General features: G+C 49.6%; 3 protein-coding genes across 14 annotated transcripts in view; 2 read left to right on the forward strand and 1 right to left on the reverse strand.

The window, feature by feature from the left end:
* Positions 1 to 1,747, forward strand: part of SUN1 (Sad1 and UNC84 domain containing 1) — a 30,639-nt gene extending 28,892 nt beyond the window's left edge. For all 11 annotated transcript variants that reach the window (XM_082064923.1, XM_082064928.1, XM_082064919.1 and 8 more), the window contains one exon: positions 97 to 1,747. In XM_082064923.1, the coding sequence (XP_081921049.1) occupies positions 97 to 210 (114 nt within the window). In that variant the 3' untranslated portion in view covers positions 211 to 1,747. The remainder of the gene's footprint in view (positions 1 to 96) is intronic.
* Positions 1,748 to 2,374: 627 nt separating this feature from the next.
* On the forward strand, positions 2,375 to 13,985 carry GET4 (guided entry of tail-anchored proteins factor 4). Of its 2 annotated transcripts, none has more exons than XM_082064359.1 (9): positions 2,375 to 2,650; positions 5,738 to 5,816; positions 6,237 to 6,318; positions 7,236 to 7,385; positions 8,969 to 9,107; positions 11,003 to 11,143; positions 11,227 to 11,302; positions 11,486 to 11,558; positions 12,646 to 13,985. In XM_082064359.1, exons 1-9 carry the CDS (start codon positions 2,493 to 2,495, stop codon positions 12,732 to 12,734), a joined length of 987 nt encoding a protein of 328 aa, XP_081920485.1. In that variant the 5' UTR covers positions 2,375 to 2,492; the 3' UTR covers positions 12,735 to 13,985. The 2 variants fall into 2 exon arrangements, with proteins under 2 accessions (XP_081920485.1, XP_081920486.1); XM_082064360.1 differs by having other exon boundaries at positions 9,014 to 9,107.
* Positions 13,986 to 15,125: 1,140 nt separating this feature from the next.
* Positions 15,126 to 25,181, reverse strand: part of ADAP1 (ArfGAP with dual PH domains 1) — a 53,200-nt gene continuing 43,144 nt past the window's right edge. The window contains exons 5-11 of the mRNA XM_082064259.1: positions 25,066 to 25,178; positions 22,853 to 22,999; positions 19,955 to 20,038; positions 17,889 to 17,951; positions 17,426 to 17,497; positions 16,601 to 16,829; positions 15,126 to 16,400 (exon numbers count right to left, since the gene is read on the reverse strand). Coding sequence (XP_081920385.1) covers positions 16,372 to 16,400; positions 16,601 to 16,829; positions 17,426 to 17,497; positions 17,889 to 17,951; positions 19,955 to 20,038; positions 22,853 to 22,999; positions 25,066 to 25,178 — 737 coding nt within the window. The 3' untranslated portion in view covers positions 15,126 to 16,371. The remainder of the gene's footprint in view (positions 16,401 to 16,600; positions 16,830 to 17,425; positions 17,498 to 17,888; positions 17,952 to 19,954; positions 20,039 to 22,852; positions 23,000 to 25,065; positions 25,179 to 25,181) is intronic.

A 25,181-nucleotide genomic window follows, 5' to 3' on the forward strand; every position in this document is an offset into this window, starting at 1 on the left:
AGTTGGTAGTTGTAAGAAACTAGGCCAGCCACTTGAGTTGCACCAGTTCATACTAGAAACCTGACTGGTTTGTGTGTTTGCTTTTCCCTTCTCCAGGAGAAGAGTGAAAACGCATTCCAGGTCGTGGAACTGAGAATCTTCTCCAACTGGGGACATGTGGAATATACTTGCCTTTATCGGTTCAGAGTGCATGGGAAACCTGCCGAATAACCTCCTACACTACAGCTTGGGTTGTTTTTGTTGTTGTACATTTCGTTATCAGTTTGTATATACCGGAAAGCCTACAACACTGGAATCTTCAAAGGACAAGGATACAAGATACTACAAAACTATTCATCCTCTGATACAGGCAGAAGACTGTCAGCAGAACTGTTTAAAAACTTATTTGCTGTAATGCTCAGCTTGTCATTGCCATTAGCTTTACATTTTTGTGTCCATGCTGAAATATTGCATGCAAACTTCTCTGGTTCATAAAGCCCCGTTGGCAAACAGGTGACACATACTTTATTACAAATGAATGTATAAGGGTTTTTTTAAATGAATAAACCACACTTTCTGCATCTAGGAATCTGTTTTTCTTAAAATCCAGGACTTGACTGCTTATTTCTGTTAGCTTGGCACCACAGGCCAGAGCCTGTGGGACATTTTAAATACGGACTGTGGCTAAAGGCGTCCTTCACTCCACCCTTGCTTTTGACCTTTTTGGTGGATCCAAAAGGGCTTTGATACATTGAATATGATAAATATTACCGTCAGGGAATGAACACAACCAAAACTCGTTTAAACACCAGCGACTCAGAATGCTTTACTGTAACTTGTGGCCATGAATTGCTCTCAAAGTCAGGGATAACTTTAAATAACTGAAGTTATTTTAAGGGTTTTTACCATAGCAACGTGGCCAGTTTGTTCTTTAGTGTTAATTCCAAATCGGCCTTGATGTGCTGACTTGACGGGATCGGAGCTGATAAGCCTGCTAAATTGCTTAGTAAACATTAGTATACAGCAATTAATCTTAATTTGTCAAAAATCTGAGACAAGAATTCCTTAGGCTGGTTCATTGTTACACTCGGTAAATGTTGCGTGTGGGAAACAAACCTAAAGTAAAACCTCGCTACTCCACGTTTACACGAGGGATTTCTGCACTGGAGTACTCAGGGGTTCTTTAGATCACCCCAGAAACTGTAGTCGGGTGTAAGAAGATGAGCCATGTCTTGTTCTCAGAAGTGATGTTTCCACGTAGAACGAGATGAGACACAAAACTACCTTTTCAGAAATGATTCCTGAAATGTATCTTGCTGTTATAACGCATTTTATAGTAACCCATGAACTGTTAACAATGGAACTGCTGACGGGTTTTCTGAAGAGAGTTACGTATGTTGCACAACAGTCCTCGAATGTTTAAAATACAAGTCTCCACGTGAAAAACTAGAGACAGAACCTATGGCCTACACAGAGGAGCTACGTTATACATGTACAGGTGTTTTCATATTTAAAACTAGAATTATCCTGTGTAAATTGCAATTAGGTAGGCAGGGTGGGAATATTTTGAATAACACTAACTTATTTTTTAAAAAAAAGCAAGATAGGACTTTGTGCAATGTATTTTTGTAAATGCTTTTCCAGATGTCTGTTATTCTTTGCTGCCTCCAAACTGACAAGATGCTATTGAGATGTTTAAATAAAAAGAGTTTTAATTTTTGAAAGTGCATGTAATATTTGAAATGAGAAATAAAGCTGCTTTTCTGTATTTTATTATTATCACTTGCTTAAATAACTGAGGATATTAGGAATTAACAAGAAATGCCCGTTGCCAGGGTGGGTTTCCCTGGGGGCACTGGGGGCTGGTGCTGCTGTTCCCGGGGAAGGGCCCCAGACCCCCGGAGCTGGGGGTCAGTAGCTGGACCCCTGGGCTCTTCTCCCCCAGCGTTTGTTTGGAACACACTGACATTTTGGAAGAAAAGCAGCAGCTGGTGGTTGCCTGATGCTTTCCAGCTGTGTGCAGCACAGGTTTGAAATGCTGGGGAGGTTTGGCTTTTCGTTTGGTCTTAAATCCTGTTTCCTCAGCTCTGCCCATGTCCCGAGCCGTGGTGTATGAAATCTATAAACCCTTTCTAGTTTGTTTTGTTTGTTTTTTTAATATTCTACTTTTCCCCTGGGCTTCCTGGCTGGTTGGGCATCAATCTTTCAGCGTTTCCCGGCACCTCCCCGTTCGGCGGGGCTTGTTTACAACCACCAGCCTGTTTATCCGGGGCTGTTCCGATTACAACCCCGGGCTGGGCGCCCTCCTGACGGCCCAGTGAGCCCCGGGACCGCCGTTACCCGGCCCCTCCCCGCCCCCGTGACGCAGCCGCCTACGCGCAGCCGCGCCCCTTGAGCCTCGCGGGCCGCCGTCAGAACGGGCGGAAGCCGGGCGGCGAAGCGCGACGCCGCTCCGGCGCTGCGTGCGTCTGCGCCCGCCCCGCCCTCCCGTCCCGTCCCCCTGCTCCGCGCTGATGGCGGCGGCGATTATGGCGGCGGAGCAGGAAGCGGCGAAAGGCGGCGGCGGCAGGAACCGCGGCGGCGTGCAGCGCGTGGAGGGCAAGCTGCGCGCCAGCGTCGAGAAGGGCGATTACTACGAGGCGCACCAGATGTACCGGACGCTGTTCTTCAGGTACGGCCGGCCCGCCGCCCTGCCCCTCCCCCGCCCGGCCTTCCAGAGCCTTCCCACGCACTCTGCCGTGCTGCCGCCCGCCGCGCCCACGCCCGCTTGCCATTGGTCGCCCCGTCTGCCCATCTTCGTCTCCTGCTCTCTCATTGGGCTGTGGGGGGGCGGGGTGGGGCGGGTACGTGCCGCGGAGGGTGAGCGGCGCCGGCCCGAGCGGGGCCTGGGCCCGGCCTGAGGACAGCGGGCGGCCCGCGGGGCGCTCCGGCCCGGCCGCCTCCTTCCCTCCCTCCGGCCCGGCCCCCGCCGGAGGGGCGCGGCGGCCCTGGAGGGGGCTTGGGGGCGGCGCGGGGAGCCGCTGCTCGCCGCGGTTTGAAGGTGAACGCCGACCCGGGCCTGGCGGCTGGACCCGACCCGCAGGCCCGGCTGGGGGAGCGGGCGCCGGCCGCAGCTCAGCACGGCGGGGCCTCCGGGGCCGCCTCCCGCAGAGCGCCGGCCCGGCCCTGTTTCACCTCACTGCCCAGCGGGCACGGACAGGGCTGGATTTTGTCCCTAAGCGTCCCTTAGCGGGCTCACGTCCCGAGGACGGGCTGCCTGCCTGGCTGGGTGGCCTCGCTCTGTCCCCCCGAGCATCCCTGCGGATGGGCCCTTCACACATCCCAGGGCCACTCATCAGCTCCTCCAGCAGACGCCTTCTTAACAACTCCTGCTTTGCCAGCTTGTTTTAAACGTCAGCCTGAAGTAGATTGTTTCAGGGTTGATAATCACTCAGCCAAGAATCAAGACTGCTTTGTTGTGTGGTGGTCGCTCACCTTCTGCTCCCGCTTGTAGGAAGGAGCAGGTCTCAGAATGGCAAGAATCACCCGCACGGAGGAATTTCTTGATGTAATCTGTGTGTACGTGACAATGACTAAGTAGGGCAAGCCTGGGCGTTTATTCAGAAATATTACTGCTGCCTGTTATGTCATTAAAAACTTGGTGCAAACTTTTTAACCTTTTTTTTTTAAATTGATTTTTCACATCCACTGCAACTTGCGGTGGGTGCCCTTTCTCTTCGAGTTTAAACTGCAGACCCTCGCGTTCAGAGGCACAGACTCAGGTGTCTCTTCAGGGGCTTCCCCAGCTGATCCCGGCTTTGTGTACCGGTGGTTCTGCTGGGGAGGACAGGTGGGAACAGTGACCTGGGCACTGTGTGTCAGCTGGCCCCACGGTTCCCCTGAGCTGGAACGGGAGCAGGCGCTGGAAAAACAGCAGCCGGGCGTGTGGGGAAGAGAGTCCTTGGTGCGTAGTCCTGGTGCCACAGTGCATGACATAACCTGCCCTGCCAAGCACCGTTAAACTGAACAGCTGTGTTCTGCTGGAGCCTTCTGATGGGATCAGCAAGGGCACCATCTAGGCCTTAAGACTTGTGCGTGAGAATAAATCTGAATTTAAGACAAAGCGTGGCCTGTTTTATAGTAGGGATTATGTGATGTGATGGCTACAGTGACAGAAGATGACTTGACCCAGCAGGTCACTTCTGATCCAGTCTTCTGAATGTATTAACTCGCTTTGCTTAAACCTCCTGAATTAATGTAGAATCAAAGATCCTGCCTTTTCCATTTCAAATGTGAGAGAAATAAGGTGCTCAGTTAAATGAAAAGGTGACATTTGCATAGCTAGGAAAAGAGTTTCCTTATAGGCAAAAAGATGTGATGAGACTGTGAAACTTGTTTGGAAAATCACTGAGGCCAAAAAAAGAGTCCTGGATAGTCTTGTTTGTCCTCTGTAAAATGTGTGTTAAATGTCAACAGTTTTCCAGAGACACATTAACGCGGAGTGAGATGATCTCAGCTGCGGAATTGTAATTGGGATAGCCAGTGCTTACTCGTTTTAAACACCACCAGCTTGTAAAACATCTGTCATGGGTTGCGTGTTAAACTTGAGATCCTGACTGGGAGTTTCAGAAGTCATAAACTGAGTTGTATTTGGAGGTGGAGGAGGGGAAGACGCGGAGGAGGAAAGATTATCATAAGCCTCCCTCCTGCAGACTTCTTATCCCTGTCTGTGATCCACAGAGCGGGTGGAAAACGTCTGTTCCTGCCTGACCCCGAGCGGCGAGTCCCCGGGCCGGTGTCACTGGCTGGGTTGAACTCTCCTCTGTTCACGGTTTGCAGATTGAGTCAAACTTTAACATCCCTGTTGCACTGTTTTCTGTAGGTACTTTTTCTGATATGAATAATCTGTTTCAGGATTTCTCTTGTTCTAAATGCCGTTTAGGTCAATGTCATGAATATTCATTTTTTAATGAAAGCCCTTAAACAACAAAAGAACAAAAAAACCCCAACCAATTAAAAAACAGCAAAACGAAAAAGACAAAACCCCACAACCCCCTTTTCAGTGTATTTTATATTGTACAGCTGTTTTCAGCATCTTTTGGTAGCTGCTGTAATAATTCCCAGATTAGGAGCTCCCAAATAGCGTTGGCAATCTACTGGGAGCAGAATCCATGGAAGCGGATCCATGCTGAGATTTGGAGTCGAATGTGCAGGAGCAAACTTGCACATGAGGCCAACTATAAAGAGTTGGAGCTGCTGATCTGTTTGACCAATGTGCAGAGGGTGGTTACCAATCTGAATTGTTGAGGGCACTTATTGCAAAAAATCACCATTGTGCCGTCCACTATTACAGTTCTGCTGACTTTTGGGTAGATCTTGGAGTTTTTTGGAAGGCAGTGAGCAGGATGGGAGGACTGTGTCCTCCCCTGCTTGGGATGTGATTTTACTGGCGGGACCTGTCCCTGGGACTGCTGGTGTGACAGGAATCTCACCTGCAACACAGGCTTTTGGGATCTGCTGTGTGCTGGTTTTCCCCCGGTCAGTGTGAGCCCTTCCATGCCCACACTGTCCCACCGCTCCGCTGCGTCACTCCCAGGACCACCGACCCCTCTCTGTTACCCCAAGGGCAATGCTGGTGCATCAGATGTGCTGTATGGGGGGGCCCTTGGACACAGCCCCACCAGGTGTCATAGAGGACACACCAATATTGCAGATACTAAAGCAGCCTGGTAGAACTGACATCTTTTTGACACAAATTGGCTGTTGTTATCATTTTCAGGTATATGTCACAAGGAAAACACGCAGAAGCAAGAGAACTAATGTATTCAGGGGCTTTGCTGTTCTTCAGTCATAACCAGGTGAGTCATTGGTTTTGTGTGTGGTTGGGGTGGGGGGCTTGTTATTCCAATATTTTGAGGGGTGACTGGTGAATTCTCAATGGTGAATGTTTGAGGTGGTTGCTTTGTAATCCTTTGTTTTATCTCCTTGTCGAGCCTTTCTCCACAAAGAAGGATTGTGCCAAATGGGAACATAGAGCAGAAGCGTTTGTGAGCATCCAAACAATGATCGTAACCTCATTTGTTTGCTTTCCTGGAGGCTTCTCTTTTGATGCCATCAAATTACTATAATATTTTTGTGAGGGAAGGTTGAAAATTGATACTGTGCCTTAGCTGTAGATGTTGATAAAAGTATTAATTGTGCCTCTGACAAAATCCTGTTTGAAGTTTTCTTTTGTCTACTGATCTGTTCATCATTACCAGTATGTGTCTGTTTTGTAGCAAAACAGTGCTGCTGATCTATCCATGCTGGTTTTGGAGTCTTTGGAGAAATCGGATGCAAAAGTAGAAGAAGAGCTTTTAGGTGAGGTGACCTTTGCGCTGGGTGTGATGGTGTTCCGATCTGCTTTCACTTCACAGTGACTGTTGTTAACAGTCTTGAAACCCAAAATCCTTTTTGTGTACCCTCCCGCATGGATACGGATTGTCACCATCCCAGAAATGGACCGGGGGAAAACTTCAGTAGACAATAATGGATTCCTGGTAACTATGTGGACATGCTCAGAACAAACTTTACCGTCTCATGGCGTTGTCCTTTATTCCATGCAGCAGTAATGTGCTGTCTGCACAGCCTCCAGTGCCCCAGCGCTTTGGTGGATGGTGGTTTCCCACCCTAGCAGTGTGGTGATGTGAACATTATTTGCTGTTCACAAGGCAATTTTTCTCGTTTGACTGTGAGATTTGTTAAGCAGACAATTCAGAGAGACCTTCGTAAGAGCTGCTTGGCCAGACTAGTGCTGCAGCGCGGGCGAACCGCCCCTATTCACGGCCTGTGGCTGGAGAGGGAAGGGACAGGGGGCTGGAACAGAGGCTGTTCTAGTTTACTGAGACCAGCTCTAACATTTTGTGTCCCATCAATGACTTCAGGTGCTGCTTTTCTGAACGACGCCCCGTGTCCCTCCCAGCTCCCTGCAGCCTTTCCCATCCTTGGGACAGCGTGGTCCTCTGGGACGTCCGTCCCAGCCCCTGAGACAGAGAAGCTGTCACCAGCTGACATTGTCACGTGAATATCACAGGCTGAGAGATGCAGAATTGACCTGATGTATGAGAAGTGTCTCCAGTTCAGTCACTCTTTTTTAAGGTGGCTTGTGAAGGCCGTTAAGGGAGCTTAGAGCCACAGTAGCACTGTAACGTAAATGTTGTACCTTATAGATGGGCTAGAAGCAGCAGTTCGTCCTATTTCTGTTAATGCTAAATATTTGTGAATCTCATTGCTTCTAGAACACTTGGCTAAATTGTTTAGTTTAATGGATCCAAATTCTCCCGAAAGAGTGGCTTTCGTATCCAGAGCACTCAAGTGGTCTAGCGGGGGATCAGGAAAACTTGGACATCCAAAACTACACCAGTTACTAGCAATTACCCTGTGGAAAGGTAAGAAAAATCACCTGCTTTTCAGTGTTTTGCCCTGAAAATGTTGAAAATATGATACTGTAAGAGATATATTTTGGAAATAATTTAAGGAAGCTGAGATAGAAATGATTGAGTTCTTCTGTTACTTGGTTTTTGAAATAACTTCAGCTTATTGCTACTAACAATAAACACCTGGGGCTGTAACTTTGTGTTAGTGCAAAACACAGCTGCTGTGAAGCTCTCTCTAAATGGAACCCTGACCCTTTGGACATTGAGGTGGTTTGATTTAGTCATTAGGAAGAAAGTGTTGGGGAGAAAAGCTGTTCTCTTGTTCTGTTTTTATATCGTGGATAAACATGACAAAGATTGAAATACATCAGCGAGCATCCAAACCAGTCTTTGGATCTGTAATTAGGTACTTTTTGAGACTTTGGCCAGCAGGTTATTCCAGAGTGAATGCTGTTACCTTTGATTTATTTGGGACTTTATCACTCGTAATGGGATACAAGATAAACCAAAAATGCACTAAATAATTGTTTTCATTGTGGATGTTAGTCATTTTTTAGAGTCTTATGCTCAAAACGTACCAAGCTTAGTGAGAACAGCTGAATAACTGCCATCACTTTGTGGTTTCTCGTGAATCAATAAGGGTGCCGGATAACTGTTTATTTTCACTTGTTCGGTAGCTGCAGTGATGATGGTGGTTTCCTGTACCAATCCTGACGCAGTGGTCAGCGTTCCAGCTCGTGGCCTCGTACCAAACACAAGCCCATCGCGGGGCTCGTGGGAGGATTTTCCTCAGGGCATTTAAATTAGAGGCTGAAATACGACTGGGACCAGAAACAGTTGCATTCTGAAAGTAAAAATCCCCGTTTTGTAGCCAACTGCTTGCTGTTCTTTTTAACAGCAAAACACGTACATTTCCTTACGCTGTAGTTTCTGAGGGTTTTGTCAGAAAATGCTCTGATTTTGAAAACAAAGCTTTGAAATCCCCCAGATTGCCAGCGTTCCAGTTTTATTTGTCATCACTCTGATTGTGCGTGATCCTTTGCTTCAAGTTAAGTTCTAACAAATCTTTGTATTTTCTTACACCTTTTTTCTGTATAGTTGCTGTTCTATTCAGCATATGGAAGCAATTTCAATTTTGATAGCGAGAGTGGGCTAAGCTAAAAATAGGAGATGCCTTCTTTCTGTGCACTTATTAAAAAGGCTGCTGAAGGTGCTGGTTGGCGTCTTGGTGCACCTGGTCTAACCTGGGACTTACTGATTCCTCTCCCAAGCGCTGCTGGTAGCGCACGAGGTGTCAGGGTTGCAATTCGATCGAACGGTGGCAGCTGTGTTTTGTGGTGGCATTGAATAAACTGTATTTAATGGCAGCTGTTCAGATGTATTCAGGATAACATATTTACTATCTCCCTTTATCAATTGTCTGTAACTTACAAAGGAAAAAGCCCACGCTATTTTTGCCAGTTGTCTTGTTTCTATACCATGTGTGCAGCTCTTGTTCTTTTACCAGCTGCAGTGTGCAAGCCTAACCAATCTGTTTTTATGTTCAGGTTTGATGAACTGATTTCTTAAAAGCCATTTTCTTTTTCCTTTTGTAGAGCAAAACTATAGTGAATCTCGGTATCACTTCTTGCACTCCACAGATGGCGAAGGATGTGCAAATATGCTAGTAGAATACTCCTCGTCCCGGGGATACCGCAGCGAGGTGGACATGTTTGTAGCACAGGCTGTACTACAGTAGGTGTTATTTTTTGTTAACCGTCTTGTTGAGATGTCACTGTGTTTGAATTGTGATAACTCTGGGTTTAACCATGCATCCTTTTCAAAAGAAACTGTGAAACTGGCCAGAGCTCTGAAACTCACCTTGTGTGGTAACAACAGGAGAAAAACATCTCAAAACTGATGTTTTGAATCAGTCGCTGGGGAGAGGGAAAAAAAACCCCAGCGTTTTAAGGTCAAAACCTGATATTTCAATGTTAATTGCCTGAAGAATTAATGTAATCTGTTTAACCCTGAAAGCACAATTCTCAGCTTTGTTAAGGCCACTTGATGTCTAGTTAGGGCTTACCTTGATGTTCTTACCAAGACTGGACCTAAGTAGTCTCTATATTTACCTTTAGCCTAGTACTTGCTCTCAGTCTCGTTGTCCTGAGAGACAGTTTGTCTTGGGTCGCCCTGGTCTGTGAGCAGGAGCGTGATGGTTCTTGGTTGGACAGAGTCGCTGGTGGCTTCCGGTTACTTCAGGCATTTATGTTGCAGGAGGTGGGGATGCAGGCTATTCTGTGTCTTTGCAGAGCTCACACACAATTAAGGCTGACAAAGCCAATTTTGCTGTGTTTAATCAGCTGATTGATGGCTTTCTTGGGTGGGGAAAGGAGCTCCTGGAGGAGTGTGAGGAGGAGGTGGGACAGGACTGTGCTGCGGGGAGTGGGTGTTGGGGCGGGGGGAGGGGGTGAGAGCACGTCTGCCTGTGTTTGGCAGCAGTGCGCTGTCACGTCGCATTTGTCCTGCTTTCCGTAGCTGGTTGGTACAGATTGCAGTGATTTTGAGCAGTAGAAAATCCTCTATGGAAATCCAGGCTATGCAGGACTTAGACAATTTTATGGGGTTTGTTCTGGAGGGGAGGAAATTCTGGGGAGAAGTTACCCGTTAAGAGCTTATTTTTTCAGTATTTATACAGCACTGCGACTGCATCCTTTACTGGCTTATGTCTCAAATACTGCATTAAATCCTCTTACTTAGCAGTTTACACCCTAATGAAAATAACTGCAGCTCCTTGTTCAGCAGGAAGGCAAAGGAGCCCAATGCCCTTGCATGTGTGAGGGTGCAGAATTGGAGGTCGGTCTGCGAGCAAACCTGAGGCTGCTGGAGTGAGCGCCGACAGCGTTTGTCCCAGATAACGCCCCTGTGAGGCCTGTGGGACTGGCAGAGATTGCCAGTTAAATTAACTGGACCCGAACAAAGATTTGATCAATTTGGGAAATCAATCTGTTACCTGGTGACAAATGGCTTGGGAGGTCCAAGTGTAGCTTTATTATGAGACTCTGAGACATGTGTGTCAACCGTATTAGTGGTCCCGGCGCCGTGTTATTTTGCGGTAGTGCTGATAAAATAACAGCCTTGTTGGACGCTGGTGGGTGTCTGCTGAGAGGAGATGTGGTGAGGAGCGGGTGGGGCCAGGAGAGCTCTTTAAGTCAGTTTTTACCTCAGCATAGTAAACTCTGGCCCAGTAAATGCGATATCGTGTTTAATTCGACTTACATGATGGCCAGTCTTTCCACATTTTGATTTAGTTGATGTCCTCTTTTAGTAACTGTCTTGTATACAATCTGCTTAGGTCCTGATTAAACTAATTCTTTTAATATTTAATGTCAGTTCTCCCTCCAAACCTGCTTATTCCACAATGTGCTCTAATAGTGGTATTTTTCCCCTTCCTCAGTTGACAGCCCGATCATTGCAGACATGTACATCTCTACCAGTTTGGTTTTGCCATCAGTTTGAGCCCGAGATGGCTTCTATGCAGAAATTGAGTCCAGAATGCTGAGATTTTGCCTTCCTTTTTCCCTTTGTGCATGTGAAACTGCTTCTCTGCCTTTTATTTTTAACTTGCCCTGTTCTTTTTCCTTTTGCAGATTTCTCTGCTTAAAAAATAAGACCAGCGCATCCGTTGTTTTTACGACATACACACAGAAACATCCTTCGATAGAAAAGGGTCCGCCCTTCGTTCAGCCGCTGCTAAACTTCATCTGGTTTCTGCTGTTGGCAGTCGATGGGTACAGTCTGATTTGAACCCTGTTGGCCTTGGTTTCTTTTTCAGTTGTTACTGAGATGACATTTTTTGTTGTTTCCTTTCTAGAGGAAAACTAACAGTATTTACCGTATTGTGTGAACAGTATCAGCCTTCACTGAAAAGAGATCCCATGTATAATGAGGTGAGTTACTCCTCGTTGTAACCAGGATTTAACATACAGAATTAGGTAAATAATAGCTGATTGTCTCTTGTTTTGTGACCTGTAGGTAGGAGTCAGTGATGTAGCTTGTGTGGGGTGACTGCTGCCCGTATGGTTCCGCCTGTAAACCAAGTAGCTGACGTTGTTCATCTTGTGTCGTTTCAGTACCTAGACAGGATAGGACAGCTTTTCTTTGGTGTTCCGCCCAAGCAGACGTCGTCCTACGGAGGGTTACTAGGTAAGGTTTGTGCCGACAGTTGTTTCTAGATATCGCCGGTCTTTTCAGAGCGGTGCCTTCTATAGAATGGATGTGCTGGAAACAGATCATTTGTTCTAATGAATATAGCAGCTTTTTCATAGCCAGTAGGAACTGTCTCTGCTGTAGAATACAAGATGAATTGGTTGCATGTGAAATTAATTTGGTGAAGCTAGTAGACTTTTCATCTTTGAGGAGGGGAGAAGCATGTAAATGACACTTACGGTTAATGTTTGACAGTATGGTGTGACTTGCAAAGGTAAAGAAACATCTTGCTTGTGTTAAAGCTTAATTTCCTCAGATTTCAGTGGCTGATTTTCTTTGAGTCAAGCCTGGGACTTCAGTAGAGGTCTAACCAGTCCTGGTATAACGTGAATGTTCCCAAAGTAGAAGTTCTGAAATTAGTAGTGGCCTTGTACAACACCTGAAAGGGAACAGAGAAATTCAGCCCTCGTTTCCTTGCTCTGGAATGAAATGTCAGCAAATTGACCTGGATTAATTGTGTAAAATCGAATTGTTGTCCTTAAGAACTGAGCTTCTCTGTGAACTGACGTGAAGCATTACCTGCAAATGTCAATTCACTGATACCCGAAGTTTGATGTAAATAACAGCTTTTCAGCAATCCGCGCATCTTTAATTGCATAAACAGGGAGAACACGTCATGGCCTGGAGCATGACCCGGGTTGTGTACAGTGTGGTGCAGACTGCCGCAGCTTTTTGAGTTTCACTGCTGGAGCCGTCTTTCCTCATCTGGTTGGTTTTGGATCTTTTTCCCCTCTCAGAGCACAACTAGAGGACATAAGTATGTGACCTGGATGGTTTTTTCCAAGTGTACTCTTAGAGGAGGAACAGTATCAAAATACAGCTCCCCAAATCAATAAATTCTTAATGGAAATCACTGTGGGAATACTAATGTCCTGCTGAGACTCTTTTACATCAAACTCCTCTTCTTCTTTTGTTTTATTATTATTGAAATCTGCACCCTAGCAGGACGGTAGTCGAATAGTTAAAAGGTTTTGAGATGGGAAGGTAAAACGAGCGAATTTGACTGTCCTGTCTTTTATTGTAGGAAATCTTTTAAACAGTCTGATGGGAACTGGAGAAGACGACGACGCAGACGACAGGCAGGACGACAGCAGCCCCATCGAGCTCGACTGAGTGTCACCGTCATCGGACGCCGCGTAACCCCATGATTCGATGACTCCAAAGACAGTCTTGGAATTTGAATCCTGCAGTTCTTTCTTGGCGCCTAAAAGGGCTCCTCTGGTCTTTTAAAAATGGTTGCTGAAATGTTTATAATGTTTGGTCTATATTATTTATGTAAAAAAAGAAAAAATCAAAAAAAGAAACCAACAAAAAGTAGCCAAATGAACCAATCGGAGCAATTGTTAGCAGGTTTCCGACACAGCGGCTGGTGACTTTGATTGAAATATAGTCCTCTACGGTTTCTGATGCAGTATTCCCTTTTGCACAGTAATTCAATAAAACATAAAGATGGGTCTTGTACTTCATGGCCTCCCCAATCCCACCTGAGTTAGGAAAAGGCTCCGTGGCCTCTGCCGCCTCCAAGGAGGCGCTGAAAGGCAGGTGAGCAATTGAATAATTTATTCAATTTATTTGGCTGGTGCCAAACGTACCGCGGGGGGAGCCGAGCAGCATCGGTTGAGATGCGCGGCCAGAGCCATCGAGACCAGGAACTCGCTTCCGGTGCCGTGGGTGGCACGCACACCTTTGGTCCGGCCTTCTGCTCTCCTTAAGCTGGGCCTGGCCGTGCCTGTGCTTAGCTGATGCTTCCTGAAAAGCACAAGCTTGGATTGCTCTTGAGTAAAAGCCAATCAGTGGAGCAGAGGTAATTGGTTTCCATGCTGGATCTCTCTTGCCCAGGTGTAAAAATTCAGCTCCTGACTCTGCTCCTTGGGAACAGATGCTTATTTTTCAGCCTAAGTTCACAACCATACGTAACGGCGATGGCGTTATAGAGAATTCAGTGATTTGCCGTGAGCAACGTATGTGTTTGAACTGCAGCCGCATGTCAGGAAAAGGGATATACTGCAGAACTTTTGGTTCTTTATGATATATTTATTTTTTTTCTTGGGTGATTGATTCATTTAACACTTTCTGTAAAAAGAAAAGAGTAAATCAATAAATAACGGCGTAACTTGGCCCCAGCGGCAGGCACGGCCGCTCTCCATCTCCAACACGCCACAGCGGTGGCGGTGGAACAGCCAACACTGGGGAAACGCTTTATTTTTTCACGATGAAAATGAAAAGACTTAGATTAATAAACAGCAATCATGCATGGGGGAGGGAGGGAGTAATGCCATTTATTGACTGTATGAAAAAGAACAGGCATTGACAGGAAGACTTTGTGTTAATTGTGAAGTCTCAAATAAACACTTTATACCAGGATGTGCAATATCGCTGCTTTCTAAGAGTTTTATGAGCAGAAATCTTCTGTGCCGCGCTGTTTTCTTCCTTCCCTGCGTATATATGGATAGTCTGCACCTCAGTGCTAACTCTGCACAGCAAAGCTCGGGTTTAGTCGGGACTTGTCACATCTGGAGCAGATGTGGCTGCTTGGATCTGCAGGGAAGAGCCCCCTGATGCTGGAGACGTGTAGTGATAATAACGCTGTGGGACGCTGGCCCAGGTGAGAGCCAGGACCTTTTGTGTATAGAACTATAATTAAACAAGTGTACGGCACTTATTTTATACTATTATTCTTAACGATAGATGCACACAAACACTCTACAGCTATAAACGACTCGCCCAGGCTGCCTTCTGGCACCCCTGCGTTTTCATGTGCGCACCATTGTGTGTCTAAAATATATATTTATAGATACTTCCAATATAAATTAAATATCTACCTATTGTTAAGCATGGGGGTATGTATGTTTATATGCAATATATCTTTATATTGTAAATTTAAGATACTTTATACCTACATAAAAAGCAAGCACATGTATATCATATTAATTTATAAACTTGCCATTATAAAAATGTGTCTATGCATACACAGAAGAGTAGGGAATACGTTTAACTTAAACATTTACAAATATATATGTCTGCTGGTAATGACAGCTACATATATACATCCATGTGTTCATATAAAGTATATTCAGCTGATATACACGCATAAAAGTGTATTATATATTACACTATAGCTACTGTGCATACTTTATAGCTGTGTCCGTGCATATCCAACACCACTTCGATAGAATTTATATTCCTGAGAAATACATCTCTCTTGTGTATGTGCATAAACGTAAAATATGAGTATTAAATATATACACTATGCGTAATACACACAAATAATATCTAGTGTGTTATATAACACGAATATATGTGTAGTTTACATTAAATGTATTTACCTGTTGGCGCGCAGCTCCTCGCTCCCCCCTGGCTGAGCAGCCCCGGGGGCAGATGGTTTTGGGGCGTCCCGACCCCCATGCCCTGCAGCCCCATCACCTACTTGGCTTTAATTGTTGGTTTCTAACCCCATCTCGCTCCTCCCCCCCCAGCACGACAAAACCACAGCTCTGACATCATCATAATTTATTGGTTCGAATGACATTTAGTACCACAGTTGTCTTACCAGCGACAGAACGAATGCGCACAGCCCATGAGATGCGATCACGTACACAGGGCAGCGTGGGGAGCGCGGTGGACGGGGCCGCGGCCGCGGCTGCTGCTTCAGCAGAGCCCAGAAATCTCACTTTTGGGGGTAAAAGTCCAGCACAGGGTGTGCAGGTCCCAGCCCGCCCCGGCCGCAGGAACCACAGCGTTCAACGCAGCGCTGAAACGGCACGGCAAGCGGCTGCTTTGGGCAGGAAAAATAACAGAAAATAAAAAAACTAAGAGAATCATTGAAAAAAAAAAGTGCACCCACTAATGTGGGGACACGACGTGTCAGGGGCCAGAGGGACGCGATGGGCCGGGGGACGCGCCTGCCCGGCTGGGCTGGGCTGGCAAAACTGCGCCTAAAGCTCAACCCCCGCTGGGCTCCCAAAATGGGGTGAAACCCCGTGAACAGTGGGAGCAGTGGGGATGGGGGCACAGCCCTGACCCCAAAAGCTTTGCTGCCCCAGCCTCTTCTCCTTGCAGGGCCACAGGGGTGGGGACAACACGGCTCCGCCTGCACCGGACTCCCCTCCTCTGTGTCCTTCATTAGGCGATTAATGCGATTAACGAGGCTGATGAGGCCTATTTTGTCTCTTTCTAAAGCCCGTTTGCCCAGGTGCAGCATCACCTCTGCTCCCAGCTGATGTCCTTTCCCGTTCCCCGACGCCGCCGGGAGGCTCAGCCACTTCGCGCGTCACCGTTTCGGGTGTTCCCAGGTTGGTGCGTCGCGTCCCCCGGGGATGTCACCGCTCGGGGACCCGCAGAGCCCGTGGAAAGGGCCGGTGGGGAGCCCAGGGTGCGGGGTCACTCGGCTCCATCTCCTGCGGGGAAAAGCCCCATCTCCCCCGAGATGTGCCACCAACAGTCTTGGCCATCCCGTGGAAGCCGGGTGGGACATCCCTTCCAGCACGTGTGGGGTGATGGGGACATCGGGATCACCCGTCCCAGCAGCGCATCCCACAGAGCTGAATTTCAGGCTGGATCAGCATCTCCTCCAATGTTCCACTGCCACCCTCCTGGTTTCCGACATGATCAAGTGAATGATGAGGGGAAAGGGAAGTATTATATTATTGTTACTGTTATTATTATTATTCGTTATTTTAAACATGTCAAATAAAACCACGTTGTGTTGTAAACAGAAGCTCATTCCTCAGGTGTACCCAGCCAGTCCCAGCTAAGGTTTATGTTTGAAATGGGCTTCCACTGAAAGAAAAACAAAACAAGAGAAAATGGAATTAAAACCAGGACAAGCGCTGGGGGTGGCTTGTGGTGGTGGTCCAATTATCTTTATGTGTGGGTGACCGACACCCTTACAGCAGCGCGGACATCACCCCTCGGGCGCGCAGGAGGGAGCGACGCGGCTGCGCCCCCGGCCCCTCCGTCCGTCCCGACCGCAAACCCACCTGCGTATTCCTGAGGCAGCATCGGCCGGCTTATAACTTTCTGAAAAGTCGTGATCCACTCCAGCTGGTCGTCCTTGGTCTCGCAGGCGAAGAGGAATTTCCGGTCCGGGGTGACGATGGTTATCCCGTGCTGCCAGTGGTTTCCCTGCGTGGACGGCGGGAGCCCTTCCAGGACCTTGTAGCTGTTTTCCTTGCTCCCAATAAAAACTTCCCCTCTGGCAAAGGCGTCCTAGGAGACAGCGCGGGAGCCGCGGTGGCCAAGGGGAGCGGGCGCCCCGGGCGGCGGGGACGCGCTCACCCTGTCCATCCGCTCACCCTGTCCCATCCGCCAGCAACGCGCAGCAGCCAAACACCCAAAGCACCAGCCCCCCCGCAACCTCACCCCAGCTCCTCCCGGGGCACCCACGATACACGAGCGCACCAGGGACCGAAAATTCAGCTGCAGAAAGATCTGCAGCTGGTCCATAGGGTTTCTGAAGCACTTTTGGTGAGTATCTGTACATGGGGCTTCTGCACGCTGGACACCAGGCAGGTCACCTACCAGTGACGGCTCAGGGTGTTCTTGGCTCTCCCTACAGCCTGAGCTCCACCGCTTCTTTATTCTTATTCTTATTCTTATTCTTATTCTTATTCTTATTCTTATTCTTATTCTTATTCTTATTCTTATTCTCTTATTCTTATTCTCTTATTCTTATTCTCTTATTCTTATTCTCTTATTCTTATTCTCTTATTCTTATTCTCTTATTCTTATTCTCTTATTCTTATTCTCTTATTCTTATTCATCATTGCAAATAATTCCCAACAGCCCAGGCACCTCCATCTTACCAGGGGATCTTTGAAATACATGAGCCGCCGGTCGTCCATGGTGAACCATCGTTTCTTGAACCCCTCTGTTTGCTGCGGAGCCGAACAAACGCGGGGTTACACACCAGAGCCGCGCAGCCCCCCTGACCCAGCAACATCAGCGCCCCCAGAGGAGCCCAATGGGCCGGGGCAGCTGGGGACAAGGCGGCTTCTGGGCCACCACGAGCCACCACAGCCCGGCCCTGGGCCAGCTCTACCAGGCGGGGATGCGGGAAGGGGCAGCGAGAGGGGACGTGGTTGGTTTGTGAGGTAGTTCTGGATTTTTTAACGTTTGCTTCCAGGTGAGAAACGTGCATTAATGCATTCGCAGCGCTAAGGCTTTGCCTCTGCAGCAAGGGTGGGCTTGTCGCACCAGTGGACCCTCCTCACCCCGTACAGAGCGAGACTTGTGTTTATAGGGATTGCAGAAATGTTTCAATCCTACCTTTGGCCCCGTTTTCTCCATGTACCCTTCCTTCAGGTAGTTTCTGGAGAGCTTTGGCACCAGCTGCAGCAACCAAAGAGGAGAGAAAGGAGAGACCAAGGTCAGACGGAGGGAGCTGGGGGTCCCTGGGCACACGGGGCAGGGCTGGGGGTCAGTGGAAGGACAACCCCCCCCAGCTCACCCCAAACCCTCCCCACGCTCCGGCCGGGCGCTGCGGCCCCGCCCCCCCGAGCGCCCAGAGCGGCGGGTGCACAAACACGAAGCACCTTTGAGCGCTCTGCTGGCAAAGCCACCGGCCTCCAGAGAAGCCCCCGGGGCCAAATCCCACCCACCGGTCCGCCCTGGGGAGGCCTCTTCCCCACCAGCCGCAGCCGGAGCTCCTCACACAAGCCCTAAGCACGATTTGCCTGTAAAACCCCATGAACAGGCTCCCTGAGCGCTCCCCTCCTGCAGATATTGCTGACAGCAGCTCCCAGCCCCAGGGATATTTGTAACACTGCTTAGAGAGCACAAGGCGAGATCTTTGCAGATGCCTCTCAAAGCCTCTTGAAAGAGGACAAGTCTCACCAAAACACCCCCCTGCCCCCGCCTTCCATTTTAACGGGTAATAACGGCTCCGCTCGCCAAACCGCGCCCCCGCAGCACCCCACTCTGGTCAAGCAGGCGTGGGCTTGGAGGGCAAAGACACCCCAAAATACAACAGCCCAAAGAATCACCCAGCTGCTTGGCAGCATCCCAGAGCATCATCATCTCGGACAGTTCCTCACGTTCACAGCCGCGGATCGGGCTGCTGGGACAGGGTGGGGACACTTCGCTGAGTAAATTGCTCATCAGCTCCAAGAGGCTCCTCCACCCTGCGGATGGGTCCCCAAAGCAGCTTTGGAGACCCTCGCTCCCCGGGAGCCTCAGAGGCAGCCTGAGCATCCTCAGGGTGGTGTGAACAACTTGTACCTCTCTAATGCATTTAACCTGGCTCCTGTTTAAATATAACACCTTTTCATCGCTCTGGCAGGGAAAACCAACCGCAAATTAGAAGCAAACGATGGCAACACCCAGGACCGAGCTCCCTCACGTACATGAGGTGACCTCCACAGAGTTGTCCCCAAGTTGAACGGTCCAAGAGGTTGAGCTCATAAATCAAACCTCACTAAACGTTACACTTGTTCTCCCCCAGAGTAATTGATGAGAAGGAGATGACAAGTAAAAATATAACTAGCTGATCGCCCATTGACACTGCCAGGGGTGCAGTGTACAAACACTCCCACCCACTGCTGGACAAAGGGCAACGCTGTTGAGGTCTGTGGGGTTATTTGGGCAGTTCAACCAGCTTCAGCAGAAGTAGAGAATACAGAGAGGGGGAGAAATTATTAAGGGAAGTATACACTGCACAGTGACTGATGATCCTTGTGGGTCCCTTCCAACTCAGGACATGCTATGATTCTACTATAGCCGGCTAAAGAGGTTTTTCTTATGGCTTTTTGTATTTGCCAAGGAGGTATCAAAGCAACCAACAAGTCCAGACCCAGTGACGTTACATGGCAATCGCAATACAAGGTACTTACAGTCAGGTTGCACTAATACAGCCTCTAGTATTACATTAGCAAAACAAAATGCAATTAGCTGTCCCAGCGCCCGGAAAATCCAAGGCAGAGATTTATAAGACAGGCTGCACTGACCTGCACACACCAACTCATCCCAGCGCCCTGGGTACAGCACTGACACTCTTTTACCTCCATCTTTTCAACCTTCCAGCCTTTGTTTTGGCTTTTAATATGATAGTGACAATCTTTGAGAAAGACACTTATGGCCTCTGTGCACTTGGCGGAGCGGGAGTTGCTCATACGCACGACTCCTGTTCTGAGCGTGAACACGGACACGGTTTCCAAGGCCAGGTGCTGGTGACAGATGCTGCTCGTGGGCTCTGCGGCCACCACAATCACTTCAGACCAGTAACTGTAAAACGCTCTGAGGGATGCAGCGCTCCCCAAACCTCCCAGCTCGGTGACGAGACGCTGAAAATGAGCAAGAGAGGGGAAAAAACCCAGCGAAACTGCAGGAAAACTCACGTCAACGTCGCTGGCTCCAGGGAATGCCACTTGTAAGTAATGAAAACGTGCCGCCCGGATGGCGTTGAACCAGTCCACTATTTCCTAATAACGAGAAAGAAAAGCGTAGTGACTAACATAGTCTGCACATAAAATAACTTGATTCTGCTGTGTCTCATCTCTCCCATCACTTTGTCTCGAGTGACAGAAAACATAAAATACAGACATAAAAGAGAGCAGAGAATGGGTGATGGATGGGGCACTTCCAGCCGCTGCGCTGGGCTGCGGGACGTGCACGGGGCTCCGCAGCCCCGCGAGCACCCAGGGGTTTCTGCAGCGGGTTACTGCCAAAATCACCATCAAATCAGAATTTGTGACGCTGAACTCAGTAGTCAAACATTTTCTGTGTGTTTAATTACAAATGATGCCGCAGATAGAGTAAGGAGATTGTATCTGATGTATTAAAACAACATTAAACATCTCAGTGCTTTCAGATGGGAAGGTGTCGTCTCATTAGCTCGTTAGCAGAGATTCCCTTCGCTGATTTATGTCTCGCAGCAAGCAGAGCAAATGAATTACTGCTGCACCTTTGCGAGCGGCTTTGCCAGCTCCCGACTCCCCGTCTGCCGCGGGGCCACCGCAGACGCCACCCGGTGTCCCCCCTCCATCCTGCCCAGAGCCACCCGCACGGCTGTGGGGGCCTCAGAGCCACAACCTGCGACAGACACAACTGCTCACCGCGCCGCCTGCTCCTCCAGCCCCGCGGGCCCCTCTGCTGCAGCTCCTGCTGCTGATTGATGGTCACAGCATCGCAGCATGTTTGGGATTGGAAGGGACCTCAAAAGCTCATCCAGTGCAATCCCCCCATGGAGCAGGAACGCCCAGATGAGGTTACACAGGAAGGTGTCCAGGCATGTTTTGAATGTCTGCAGAGAAGGAGACTCCACAACCCCCCTGGGCAGCCTGGGCCAGGCTCTGCCACCCTCACCATGAAGAAGTTTTTTCTCAAATTTAAGTGGAACCTCCTGTGTTCCAGCTTGATCCCATTACCCCTTGTCCTGTCATTGTTTGTCACTGAGAAGAGCCTGGCTCCATCCTCGTGGCACTCACCCTTTATATATGTATAAGCATTAATAAGGTCACCCCTCAGTCTCCTCTTCTCCAAACTAAAGTGCCCCAGCTCCCTCAGCCTTTCTTCATAAGGGAGGTGCTCCACTCCCTTAATCATCTTTGTTGCCCTGCGCTGCCCTACGCTTTCCTTTCTCAGGAAAGGAGAAACACCGGGAAAGGGCTTTTTTCTGATTTGCCCAGAGGAGACCCAAAGATCTTGGGTTTTCACCCTAAGGGATGGTCCCTCCTAGAGACCCAGCCCAGCTCGGAGCACCCCATGGCGATGGGGACAGCAGGGCCGGCAGCAGCACTGCCGCTGTCTGAGCCGGGGGAAGCCCTGCAGAGGGAGCTTCAGCCCTGCGCAGAGTGCTGGGAAACCACTTTGCAGCTTCCCCACCTCCCGGGTGGAGATGTGGGGACAGGCGAAGCCTGGCTCCAGCCCTGTGCCCACGGGAGGGGTGGCCCTGGCAAGAAGCACCAGTCCGGGTGTCTCCAGGGGCTGTGGGAAGGACACAAGGCAGCCCGCATGGAGCAGTCACCCCACGCATCAATCTGGAGCCCCAACCGGTGCTTCACCTTCACCCCAGCTGGTGGTGGGTACATGTCAACTACTGACCACAAGAACATCCTTTGAAATGGCCGCAGCCCAACACACGCCTTGCCCTGCCCCCCCAGGTGCCCACAGTCACTAGACACCCCCAGCACAAAAGCACCCAGGCCTTCCCATTTCGAGCAGGGTGCTGGGGCCGGTTTCAGTCTCTCGTTTGCCATCAGGACACACCGAGGAGCTGATGAAGCCACCAGGCTGAGGTCACACAAAAGCTACCCCTCCAGACAAGCCACAAGGTGATGTCCCACCCCGTGAAGCTCTGGGGTGGCAGCATGGTGACACGCGTCATCCATCTGTCTTTTATCCCTTGGGGTGCTTTACTCCAGCAAATGTCACCGGGGCGGCAGGGCTCTCCCACCCATTTTAGGGGCTGATAGTACACATGGGATTATCCCACCCAAGACATGAGCCACTTTCTTCTGGGGTGTTGCAGCAGAAGAGCCAAGTGCAGAGCAGCATGTGATGCTCTGGATTGCTGCCGAGACCCCCAGCACAACCCCCCGAATCCTGTCCTGGTGGGAGGCCAGACTGGTGATGGGATTTGGTGAGGAGGGATCAAACCTCAGAAATATGAGGCAGAAGCCTAAATAAGGTTCGAGTGCTTCAGACTGGGGAGAGGCAGCACCTCTGGGGGACAAGGGGACACATTGGGGCTGCTGGAGAAGCAAAGGGCGGTGGGGGAACACAGGTGAGTCCTGGGGCCACCTCTGGTCCCAAAGGGCAGGAGATGACCCCAGGGGCTGTCACCTCCTCGCAGCCCTCAGGACAGACCAGTGTCAGGGAAGATGAGACCATGAGACCTGCGGGGCTGCTCCTTCCACGAGCGCCCAGCAGAAAGCTCAGCATTTTAAACCCAAAAACCAAGCAACAGTAAAACCTCCTTGCAGCTGGGCTAGGCGGGACACCCCAGCCCAGCCAACCACAGACACGGGCACGACGGTGGGATGCAGCTTTCACAGGAAAGAGCTGCTTCCTCTTATTTCAGCTTAAATTGTGGCCAGGGAGGTACCTGAGAGTGACAGGACTTACATATCCCACCAGGAATAGCGGATGGAGGGGAAATTCAGGAGCATCCTGTACCCCCATCCCTTCCACACCCCCAAGAGCTCCCAGCTCGGGTAGAACCGGGTGTGCTGGCTCCGAGCAGCACAACCCCCAGCACCGCGACCCATCCCTTCCTGTCACCGCCACGCTCTCACCTTGCCATCCTCATGATAGACGAAGATGTTCCTTGTGCTATTGTCCTTCAAGTAAGTGATCTGCAGTCCGTGTGGGTTCCCAATTTTTGCAGGCTGGAAAGTCGCATTTAGATGTTCGATCTTCATAATTGCTTTGGGTTCTTTTGCCTGGAAAACACAGCTGAGTGAGCAAACACTGGAGAATTGGCTTTCAAACCAAGTTCACTTGGTCAGAAAAAAACCACCTTTTTTTAGCCATTAGCTAAAAAAAAACACCCGACAAAAACGGACTCCCAGCCCACAAAACTGCCTGGTGATGGGATAGCAGAGACTTTGCTCAGGCAGCAATGAGAGCTTTCTGCCAGCCTGGGAAAATGCTCTGTTCTGCAAAATTTCGCAGAGTTCAAGGGGAGAAAGGTTTCAGCCCAGAGGCAAGATGCACAAGCCAAGTCTCACAGCAGGATACTGTGCTATAGGGACAAGACCTTCCCCACGCCTCCTGCTCAGCCTCTGTTCAACTGCCTCCTGACCCCTAGATCTCCTCCAGCTCCTCTACCTAAGGATAAGTAACCAGCACGTGCACCAGGTGAGCACCAGCAAAGAAGAAAGAAAACCATTCAGCCAGACAACAACAAAACAGCAGACTGCTAACTACCAGGCCAGGATGCTTTCTGCACCTCAGATACCCACAGACAGCTCATCCTTGCCCAAGAAGATGGAGGATTATTCCCCTTGCCACCTTCAGACCTGGGTGCTCGGCTGGCAGGGGCACCATGCCCATGTCCCCACACGTCCCGTCCTCTCACATGAGCCATTGGCTCCTGACCCTGTTCCTCCCCATATCCTCCAAACAGGGAACTTTCTTTTCAGAGGGACAAATATTCACCTTGCAGGCCATCTCTTGGGTGGGTTAGCCCAACGCTGAGCCTGGATCAGGCACCAATCCCACCTGCACCCACTGTGGCACGACACTGGAAATTTGTAGCACGGTTTGTCTTCCTACAAAATACCTCTAGAAGTTTTCCACCCTTTCAGGACCGCACTGAGAAGCGAACCAGCAAGCATGAATAGAACATCCAAACAAATCAAGATTAGGCCCTCGGTAACACTGGGTTTAGGGCACAGCCAGCAGGTCACGCAGCGGTGCCATGATCCCCAGCACCACGTGGAGGTCACGGAGCTGGTGGAGATGCCAACACTGCTTTGGGAACTTGGGGACTTGCCATGGACACACAGCCATTGCGAGTGACCACGGCAGGGAACCCCCAGCCGAGAGGACGTGTCTAGACAGCGCTGTTCCCACCACGGCTACGGTCAACGACGAAGCAAAGCGGCTTTAAACTACCGGAGCAGCCAGCAGCCACTGAATGGGGGCGGCTGGGACTTTCACTTCTCCCTCGGTGATGACTGGTTGTCTCCTGTCCACGAGATGCAGTTGCACCATAGCACACCATGCTGAAGGAGAAGACGGTGCTACCAGAGTCGGTCGCTGGGCATGGAGAAGTGTGGATGGATGTTCCCCTCCATTGCACAGCGTGGTTTGTCATGACACCACGATTGCATCAGCTACTCGAGAAAACTGGCTGGGGGCTCGGTTTGTGCTGCTCTGAACCACGATGTTCAGGGGAGACTCAAATGGTCAGAGAAAACACCTCGGCTTCCTCCATTGCGTGGTGCAGAATAGTAGAGCGTCTATCCATTCATCACAAATGCAATTTTCATGGAAATAGCTCCATTTCTCACTTACAATAAATGAAATGTGCTCTGGGGAGAAAGACAAATGCTTGCACACTCCCTGATGCTGGAACAGAAACCAGGGAGGTCTTCTCCTGGATTGCTTGCCATGCCGCGCAAAGGAGGGTTCAGAGCCCCGTGACCACGGCGAGGTGGCGATGCCTCATCTCGAGTCAGCCAGACACAAAACGTGTCAGCCGGGCGATGCAGAGCTGAGGGAAACTCTGCTGGTGGTGGTTTAAGAAAAGCCTTAAAGGGCAACAGAGCAGGAATGTGTAAAATGGCCAGTTGGGGTGTCTGACCATGACTGTGGTGGTGGACCAAGAGCAAACCCTACCAAAGAGAGCGTGAGCTGTACCCGGCACCCTTGTCCTGGGGCAACCGGGGACTCGGTGCTTATGGAAACTGCATAAATAACATGGTGGCCTAGCAATGACCTGTTCAAAGACGCTCTCACAGCTGAGACCCCTCACCTGCACACAGCGACCCCGGGTACTCACGTCGTTTTTGTTGAAGTACTTCAGCGCGCCTTCCCGCTCCGATAATACGAATTTTCGGCTTAAGAATTGCCCGTTGTCGCGTCCTCTCTTCCACAGAAATCCTTCTCGGTACCCTG

Source organism: Streptopelia decaocto (genome assembly GCF_964273445.1).
Source record: "Streptopelia decaocto genome assembly, chromosome: 13".
Classification (NCBI taxonomy): domain Eukaryota; kingdom Metazoa; phylum Chordata; class Aves; order Columbiformes; family Columbidae; genus Streptopelia; species Streptopelia decaocto.

Excerpts from the sequence above, each read along its gene's own strand:
- GET4 (XM_082064359.1), top strand. The coding sequence starts at position 2,493 with ATGGCGGCGGCGATTATGGCGGCGGAGCAGGAAGCGGCGAAAGGCGGC. Across the intron at positions 7,386-8,968 it reads AGCAATTACCCTGTGGAAAG|AGCAAAACTATAGTGAATCT; the intron begins GTAAGAAAAATC and ends TTCCTTTTGTAG. Across the intron at positions 11,303-11,485 it reads GAGATCCCATGTATAATGAG|TACCTAGACAGGATAGGACA; the intron begins GTGAGTTACTCC and ends GTGTCGTTTCAG.